The sequence below is a fragment of the Malania oleifera genome, chromosome 5, assembly GCF_029873635.1.
Source record: "Malania oleifera isolate guangnan ecotype guangnan chromosome 5, ASM2987363v1, whole genome shotgun sequence".
NCBI lineage: Eukaryota > Viridiplantae > Streptophyta > Magnoliopsida > Santalales > Ximeniaceae > Malania > Malania oleifera.
Window position 1 is genome coordinate 18,184,197 of NC_080421.1, and position 10,127 is coordinate 18,194,323.

A 10,127-nucleotide genomic window follows, 5' to 3' on the forward strand; every position below is an offset into this window, starting at 1 on the left:
AGCTTTGTGCACGTCTAATACTTTAAAATTTTTTTGGGACTTTGATTTGAAAGTTTAAAATATTTTTATAACTATCTTTTTTGTATTTTTTTTACAACAACAAATGAAATCAATAATGATATTTAGTAAGATTTCCAACCCACTTGGTGGACGTGTAAGGTAAAAAAAAAGTATTCTCTTGATGAGAGTCTCATAATATTTCAACGAATTTAAATATTAATAAAATAATTTGTGAAATAGAGAAATCCTTTTTTTATAGTTTAATTTTTCATAAATTTTCCAACTGCTCCACTGCCGAGCGCAAACCGTTTCCGTTTCTTCTTTCAAAGAGTTACGTTTGACCTGATTTTCTAGCTTCCTAAAATGCCCCTATAGTTGCTGGTTTATTACTCTGTCTCTCTCAATTCTCCATAGTCGCCTGTCTTTGGAGCTACCCGGGCAAGCATTCCGAAATCGGGACTTGACGAAATGGATTAAAATTTCTATTCCAATATTATCCTCATATTGTTTCAAATATTACAGGACATATCCTATCTGCATCTCGACAGTGTATACAAAGCCCTCCTCCTCCTCCTCCTCCCTCCGATCACGACCAATCACGACGCTTCAGATCCCAATATCCTGCTATCAGCTGCTCTGAGGAATCAGATTTTGATCTCAATTTGTGAGTTTCTTTCTCTCTCTCGGTCGCTTCTAAACATGATGAAATTTCATTTGGCTTGGTATTCGTTGGTATTGACGAAGGGGGCGACATGAGCATGACTTGTTGAATGACATTCCATTAAATCCTGCCACCTCTCTCTCTCTCTCTCTCTCTCTCTGGACGTTGCAGGTTATCACTGAATGAATCTTTCACTCCCTCCTTTCTTTTTCGGAAAATTTTCGCATGATTCTGATAGTCCATCAATTTCTAATCCAAACCTAGTGAAATTCATGTGTTCTATATTCTTACTGTTGTTTTTTTTTTTTTCTTTTGGAAATTAAACACTGCAAATGCATGACTTCCATTTGAATTTCCGTCCCCAAACCATTTTTTTGATTGCCATAGAAATTGAGCACTGGAAATTAATGACTTTAACTAAATTACCGTTACTTACAGTACTCGGCAAAATGTGTTCGTGTTATCTGCATTTTCCGTTGATTTTCTGGGCAACTAAAATGCTTTTAAGTATTCTTGAAAAGTATCTAATTTCATATGAAAATTCATCTCATCAGCTTGATCTTTTAGGCTCAATCTTTTCCTCGACAGGAAATTTGTCAGTCATGCTCCATGGAATCATTTATTTTGATGAAATTGTTAGACACATTGTTATTTGTGGGTCATGCTCCATGGAATCATTTATTTTGATGAAATTGTTAGACACATTGTTATTTGTGGGTTCAATTATTTGCCCTTCTCGAAAGAAGAAAATTGTTGGGTGGATCATGGATGTTGTGAGGATGCCTAGTTTTTCATTAAATGGTGTTTTTTTTTCTAGGATGTTGTAGTCCACTTCCTGGAAGTTGGCTAGCTTTTGCAAACTTATGAGTTAATTGAGTTTAAGACCCTTGAGTGAAGGGGACATGAGTATTTTTAGAGAAGGGATTTAGCCAAAGCTGTAACTTTTATATTTAAAAAAAACCAATGACAATGAAGAAGCTATTTCGCTGTTGTTGTTTTTATCAGATCTCAATTTCATTGTTATTGCTTTGGAAATATGTGCCTTAGCATTTGTAATGATATAAAGATATTGGTATTTGTGAGCCATAAGTGATGAAAATGGAGGCAGTATATAAATACCTTGTAAGGGGGCTATAACCCACACTTGTTTTTGTTTTTGTTTTTGGCTGCAACACTGCTACTACGCCTAGCATGTTCGATGAGAAAGTTTTAGGCGTATTTTGTGTTACCATAACATGCAATGAATGCTATTAAATTATTAGGGTAGAAGACGCTAACTTCTCTTGAGGTTTGCAAAAATATACTTACCTCCCTTGAGATTTCAAAAATCCTAGGGACCTCCGCAGAAGGTTCAAGAAGTCCTTTGACCTCCCTTAATATTTGATTTTTGGGGCACTTACACTCCTCACAAGGCCTTTTTTTTGGTAAAATATAAGGGGGATGTTTTTTTATCTTTTTGGCAAAATTTAGGGGGAGGTCTATGAAATTCTTGAAACCTTAGGGGAGGTACCTAGGGTTTTTGGAACCTCAAGGGAGGTGAGTGTCTTTTAGGCAAAGCTCAAGGAAGGACAATATCTTTTGCTCAAATTATTTATATCATTGTCTAATTTGTATTATGCAAAAATCTTGTCAAAACATTGAGGTTCAAGACATTGACTTAACTTATGCTAGAACTGGAGTGCTGAGCACCTGCTACTTAATTGTGTTATAATGTTCTAGTGATCTCTCATGGGAAAATAAATCTGTCCTCTTGCATTAGTTAGTACTTGTGCTCATTCTCAAAATTTCTAAGACCATTAGGCTGCTCAAAATTGCTGACCTTAACTATTTTTTTCCTCTTTGGAGGGATTATAAATTTTTTATCCCTAGTTTTTTTCTTTGAACAAGTTTGACTGATGATTGAGTCTGAAATTTCATTAGCTTCCATTATGCATCAGAGTTTTCTCCTTTGTTTGTTATTAAAAGATGTTTTGCATGTGGTGTGCTTGAGTTATTTTGGAAGAAAGACTAACGCTGAATATTTATGCTGTCTGAATGAATATGCTATTTAGAAGTGGTTTGATGAAGGTTTACATTGTTTAAATTGTCAGCAGGCACATATCTTTTAAAACTTTGTCATCAGGTTTTTGTGTCGACTCTTGACAGTTTTCGTGTTCATGAGAATATTTGAATGGGATTGGGTGAAATAGGAGAAAATAATGTCTCAATATTGTAATAAAAATTAGAATAATAATTCATAATATTAAACATATTATAGCATACTTATTATGAGTAATGGCAAAATGGTAGTTTTAAAGTTATTCTATCTTTGTTCTGCATGGTGTTCTAGCTTGTCAAACATAGGAATGAGAATAAGTGGCTATTTTTCTCTATGAACCAAACAGAGGAATAAGAGTAACTATTCCGTTCCCACCCTATTCTCCCATGGAATGGCTATTCTATTCCCACTCTAACACATGTTGAAACACGGTAGTTTATTATTTGTTTTTATCTTTCTTTTAAACAAGATAATTTGATTATTTGTTTTTACTTTTGTTGTTGTTGGAATTGAAAAATAAAGTTACAGTGATATCTCGCGTGATGGTTCTGAAACTTAGTGCGCAGAACTACTGTTAAGATCTCCATATTACCAGAATGGATTCAGAAGCTTCTAATTCATCAACTTCACCTTCTGCAAAAGCTCCAGATGTTCAACCTACTGCTCCCACAGATTCTGGGTCAGATAAGCCAGCACCTGACGGACCCTCTAGGATTTCTCCTTCTGGCATATCATCGTGGGCCAAAAATTTGAAAATTCCCCCATCATTGACAGTAGCACAAGATGATGCTGGGAATGCTGGGAAATCAACCTTTGCACGATTTACTAGTGGGTTGGGATTACGCTTGTCTCCAAAAGCTCCTCTGCCAGATGATAGCTCTGAGGAGGCTACAACAGCTGCTCAACCTGGTTTTATTGGAACTTTGACAAAAGGGTTAGTTGACTCATCTAAGAATGCTGTGAAGGCTGTACAGGTCAAGGCTCGGCATGTTGTCTCTCAAAACAAACGAAGATATCAGGTGGCATAATTTTTACTATTATAGTTTATTTTTTTAATTTTTTTTAAAAATTTGAACACAGCATTATGAACTACGTATTTTTGATTTATATTATTGCATGGATTATGATCAACATGATGAGATTTTTCTGGATGATGACTGACATAATGGAACTTAAAAAAAGGAAAAAAAAAAAAGAGAGGTCTGATGAGAAAATGATTGCTAGGTTATGTTTTGACTTTAAAAGGATTCATTCATAATTTAATTTTTTTTTCTAAAAAAGTGTGTAAAGCATTAACAATTCAATATGTATATATTTGAATCAAACTTGAAGTTAATTAAAGTGGAAAGAGGAACTTATAAATTTTTTTTAAAAATTTTTCTTATTATTAAGTTGGCTGGTATGTTGTTGAAAAATTCTTATATTTAGAGAGGTGCTTTGAATAATTGAAAAAATATTAAAATGGAAGGAGTTATAAACTGTGTGTTGCAATTCTTTTTTTGTTATTAATTTGGCTAAAGTGTGGTTAAAAATTCTTAGATTTGGAAAGGTGGGTTGGATAATTTTAAATTTACAAAGAAACTAATAAATTTGTCAAGTGCATTGCACATGATTGCATGTGAATAATATTATGTAAAATATTCTATAATTCTTAATAAAGTTAGGATATATTTTAAACAATTATTAATATTTTGTCCTAAGTTATTTTACAAATATTAAAAATGAATATTCAAAAGTTGTTCATAAAATTTTATATTTTTTTAAACTATAAAACAGAAACATAGGCATAAGATACTATTATGACACTACATAGATTAGGGGAAAAGAAAAATTTTAAAAATATAGGGTATGATATGATAGGAATGTTCTGATTAACATTATGTGAAATGCTAAATTTAATATTGATATATCATTATTGATAAAAAAAGTTTGTAAATAAAATTTTTTGTTTTATTTTATGAAAAATCTTAATATATGACTTCTTCCAATGAAAGTATTAATAAATTTATTGCAATTTTTTAAATTGTGATTTGCTACCTAAAATATTTATAGTATTATTTTTGCTTATTCAATTATGAATTAATTTTTTTTAATAAGAGGAAATTATATTAGCAAGGCATCAAGGGGATGCCAACCCGTGTTACAAACCAACAACCACTCTGTAGAGTGTTGCAAACATCAAATATTACATTATGATCATTAACAATTTTCCCACTAATGACTAAGCCAGCTGGAGACAGTAGTAATCCACTGGTCTTGGCAAGTCTGAAGTGGTGTAGTTGTATCTTTGAAGACTCTCATATTTCTTTCTTTCCAAGCATACCAAAAGCTGGTGAGAGGGATGAGGTTCAAAGCCGTTCACATCTCTATGGTGGCTTTGATGCCTTTCCTATCCCCAATCTTCCCTCCAACTGAATTTGCCATAACCCACTGCTGTCCAGTCAAGGATAGAATGTAATTTCACAAGTTCCTTGTCCAAGGTAGTGGAGAAGAATTTAGTTGACTGATTCTGCTTCAGCCGTACAAAGAAAACACCTATGTGTGGATTGAGCCCCCTTTCTGTAAATTGTCAAGGGTTAAAATATTTTCATGTATAGGCTCCCTAACAAAAAAGGCAACCCTTGAAGGGGTTGCTGTCCTCCAAATGTGAATCCAAAGGGAGTTGTCACAATTTGTTCCCATTGATGAGAGCTTTCTTGTAGAAAGATTTAACAGTGAAAACACCATTTTCATCCAAAGCCCATTTGGGTTTTTTGGGGATGTTTTGGTAATGGAATTTATAGAGAATTTTGTAAAAATCAGAGAGTGCATGAAGTTCCCAATCTGCCACATTCCTAGTAAAAGGAATATTCCAGAAGATTCCCTGATCAGTGATTTGGGGATGATGATCAATTTGGGATTTTTGTCACAAGCCAAGCTGTAGACGGAAGGAAAGACAACTCAAAGATTACAATACTCATGCCACATATCATGCCAGAATTAAACATTGGCTCCATTTCCCACCTGAAATGTCACAAATTGGAAAAAAATCATCCCAACCTTTCCTGATGAATTCCGAAACCCCCACTCCATAGGGTCTCTTTCTTTTGTGTTATAGCCAATCATTATGATGCTCAAGCCCATGTTGAAACAATAATATCCCACCAAAAGTGGTCTTTCTCCTTTATGAACCTTCATAATCACTTCTTGAGGAGGGCTTTATTGAAAGTGAGGAGGGATTTCAACCCCAGACCTCCCAAAAAAATGGGTTGTTTGACCGCTCCCTATCTAACAAGGTGTTATTTAAAGTCCTCCCTTAAGCTTCCCCAAAGAAATCTACTCTACATTCCCTCCAATCTCCTAGTGATTGTGGCCGGTAAGGAAAGGAGGGACATGAAATAAATTGGAAGATTCATCATGGTGCTCCTCATGAGGGTGACTCTGTCTCTTTTTGATAAGAAATTTCTTTTCCATCCTGCCAATCTCCTTTCAAACTTTTCAATAATAGGGTCCCAGACTCCTTTGTCTTTGAATTTGGCTCCAAGGGGGAGATCGAGGTAATTAATTGGAAAGGATCCCATTTTGCAACCCATAAGACCAGCAAGGAAGGTCCAAATAAGCTCACTGTTGGCCTGGTAGTATGTCTAGAGGGGGGGTGAATAGACTTTCTTTCGTGATGTGATTACTTTCTACAAGTACAGAAATCTTACCAAGAGCAAGTGCATAAAATTGTTGTGTAAAAGGAAATGTAGCAAATCACAATAACAATATAAATAAGATAAGAGAGAAGAAAAGCTTAACACATTGATATTTACGTGGTTCGGCATCCCGCCTACGTCCACGCCTTGAGACTAACTCAAGGATTCCCAAAAATCCACTAAAATCCTCCTTAGGGCGGAGAAGCCAATACACATCAGCTCACAAAGAGCTTCAACAAGGTGCTCACTTAGAGACACCCAAAAACAGCCCACAAAGAGCCTTTGTTTACAAAGAGGTGGATGAGGATTAAATGCAAGCTTGAATACTCCCTTGAGGTAATTAACCCAATAAAATCCTTACTCAATATCCTCTGTCAATAGAGTGAATGCAAGACTAAGAGTAGCAAGAAGAGGGCAAGTGAGTTTGTGAGTAAACCCTAGAGATGACAACACAAATGAATGATCTTGTTTCAATATAATTTCTCTAGTTATGAAGTAAATGCTATTTACTTCTATTTATACATTAAATGGGCGAGAGCAACGCTGAAGAGTCGTTGGGCATTTATGAATGTAAGACAAAATTCAAAAATAGCCGTTCGCAGCATTTAATGTTCGCCATAGTAGTTAGAGGCGCGAGGCGAGCCGAGGCGCAAAGGGTCTTTGAAGCCGAGGCGCGAGGCGCGAGGCGAAGGCGCGCGCCTCACGAAGGTGAGGCGCACAATTATTAAAATGGTGTAAAATATCTATTTGGGGTAATTTATATATGAACATATGAATATCTAGTCATATTAGAATTTAAAATGTCAAAACATTCAATAAAAAAATTGGAAATTTAATAAAATTGCCAAGACAAAGCCCAAAAGCCTCAACAATTCAACATCAAAAGAAAAGAGTACAATAAAAGATTTCAAAATATAAAATCTAAAAATCCTCCTCAATCATCACTCATCACTCATCATCAACTAGGTCGGTGAAGATATCATCATCTTCCTCTTCATCATTAGAACTGTTTTCTCCAACATCTTTTTCCTCTTCTGTCTCCTCTACACTATCCACTTGGATTTCATCCTCATCTACAAGTTCCAACATTGTGGTCCGACCCCTAGCAGTGGTTGCACTACTAGATGAAGCCCTTCCTCTTCCTTTAGACGATGATGGCATATTTGTACTTATTCTTGATCTAGTGTGATGCGGGGGGTTATTTAGTCCAGCGGCTCTAGCAACAGAATCCCAAGTCAAATTATCATCTTCAAACACAAGTTCATCATCCTCATCAGAATCACCATCTATCCTACCAATCAACCACTCATTACTATCATCAATGTCCTTCAGGAGGATGGGATCAATGGTGTCACGTTTGTCGTATCGACGCCTCAAAGTTCGATTATATTTCACAAATACCAAATCATTCAAGCGTTGCTGGGATAGCCTATTTCTCCTTTTGCTATGAAGCTGCAAAAAGTTTAAAGTAATATGGTTAATAATGATTCTAAAAAGCAGTAGATTGGTAGTTCTTGTTCTTTAATAATTAATCCATGATATACTAATGACTTACATGTTGGAATATGCTCCAATTTCTTTCGCAGCCGGTAGCACTACACGTGAGGCTAAGAATTTTCACAGCAAACTTTTGCAAGTTTGGAGTTGTTGATCCATATGCCATTCACCATTGCGCTGTTATAAAATAAATTTTAAATGAATACCTACTAGGTAAATAGCAAAAATAATTTTAAAAAATGAAGAGGTAGTACAAATGCCACTTTACCTGGTGCTTTTGTCTTCCTTTGTCTCACTGCCAAACTAATTCCAAAGACGCCACTAGCGGCATTGTATTTTTCCAACTCATTTGAAACTTTATCTTGCATTTCAATAGTTGGCACTAACCTTCCAACACATTTGTACAAACCCGTCATAATTTCTTCATCTTGCAAAATGTTGGGGTTTGAATAGAAAAATTTTGGATTCAAGTAGTGTGCAGTTGCATGCAACGGTTGATGGAGTTGGCATCCCCACCTCGTATCAATAATTTCAAATGCCTCCTTGAATTTATCCTCTCTCTCACCAAAAGCCTTAGCTATGGCTTCCTTAGCCCTATCCATTGCTTCATAAATATATCCCATTGCAGGCTTCTTTTCCCCATCAACCAAACGGAGTACACGAACAAGTGGACCTGTTAACTTAAGAGCATAGACGATGGTACTCCAAAAAGTAGGCATCAAAACAATAGTAGCTGCTCTTTTGCCAGCCGCCTCCTTTGCCCATTTAGTAGTATTCCAATCTTCAGAAGTAAACATCTTCCTCAAGTTATTCTTTTGAAGATGGATTGAACGAAGAGTGATGAAGGCAGTTGCAAATCTTGTAACTGCAGGTCTTAGCAACTCCTTTCCTCCAGTGAATTGTCTCATCAAGTTGACAACGCCAACACGATTATAGATATAGCCATTCAAAAAAATTGCCCTTTTCAAAGTTGCATGAATTGAAGGCATCTTCCCAATATCCTCCAAAATTAAATCAATGCAATGAGCAGCACACGGTGTCCAATATAAATGTGGCCTCTTTGCTTCCAACAATCTCCCTGTTGAAAAATCAAGGAATGAAGCCATTAAAATATTAAAATAAACAATATATACACTATAGAAAGTAGTTCTAAAAATAAGTTCTTACCTGTTGCAACATAGTTTGACGCATTGTCAGTTACCACTTGAATCACATTTGATTCTCCAATTTCTTCGACCATCTCATCAAGTAATCTATACATTCTATCTGCATTCTTGACAATATTAGAAGCATCAATAGACTTGATGAATACTGATCCCCTTGGAGAGTTCACTAAAAAGTTGATTATGTCCTTATTAGCAACTGAATCTCTCCAACCATCAGACATAATTGAGCAGCCATATTTTGTCCATTCCTCCTTATGGACCTTCAACAACTCTTTCATTCGACTGACTTCCTCCTTTAGGTAAGGAACTCTCACTTCATGATAGCTAAGTGGCTTTATTCCAGGACCATATTGTCCAATCGATTCAAGTGCCATTGCAAAGCTGCTCAAACGTACAGCATTAAATGGTATCCCAGCATCATACATCCACCTAGCAAAATCTCCCATTGCCTTTTTTCTAAGTTCTTTTTTGCACGCTTCATTTATTGATGTTTGCTTCATCTTCCCTTCTTTCCTAGCTTGAATCGCTTTCTTTGGATCGGGAGTAAAAAACAAGTCTATAGGCGCCTTTTGTTTTGGTTTCTTCAAGTTGGATTGGTATGATCTTTTACTTCCATCACTAGTAAACACTCTCTTGCCACGAATGTCAATTTCTTGAACTTCATCTTCTTCATCTTCACCGCAATGATCTATATCATCAAAGTCGGGCAATAACTCATTTTCCTCCTTTTCCATATCTTTCTTCAACATATACTCTTTAATCTCCTCACGTACATGAGTAGGGCACTTAGAGCATTCTTTCACATTTCGAAATCCTCCGACAATGTGTTGTTTTGCTCGAAATATTCCTCCCCTTGTGACTTTAGCACAAAAATTGCAAGTCAAATTATTTCTATTTTTTTGATCCTCCAAATGTGCATACTTCCATGCGGGATCTTTCTTTGACGAGGCCTCACATCCAGAACTGGAATCCATTTAAGATTTTAGACTTGGTATCCCGTATCCTAACTGAAAAAACAATGCATCATATATTTATAATTTAAGGACTACATACTTGCCTTCTCCCAAACAAAATTAAAAAACCCGCAG

General features: G+C 35.7%; 1 protein-coding gene across 2 annotated transcripts in view; it reads left to right on the forward strand.

The window, feature by feature from the left end:
- The first annotated feature begins 459 nt into the window (after positions 1-459).
- LOC131154891 (phosphatidylinositol 3,4,5-trisphosphate 3-phosphatase and protein-tyrosine-phosphatase PTEN2A) overlaps positions 460-10,127 on the forward strand; it is a 36,351-nt gene continuing 26,683 nt past the window's right edge. The window contains exons 1-2 of one of the 2 annotated variants that reach the window (XM_058107701.1): positions 460-832; positions 3,222-3,718. In XM_058107701.1, coding sequence (XP_057963684.1) covers positions 3,296-3,718 — 423 coding nt within the window. In that variant the 5' untranslated portion in view covers positions 460-832; positions 3,222-3,295. The remainder of the gene's footprint in view (positions 833-3,221; positions 3,719-10,127) is intronic. The other variant, XM_058107700.1, reaches the window with a different exon arrangement.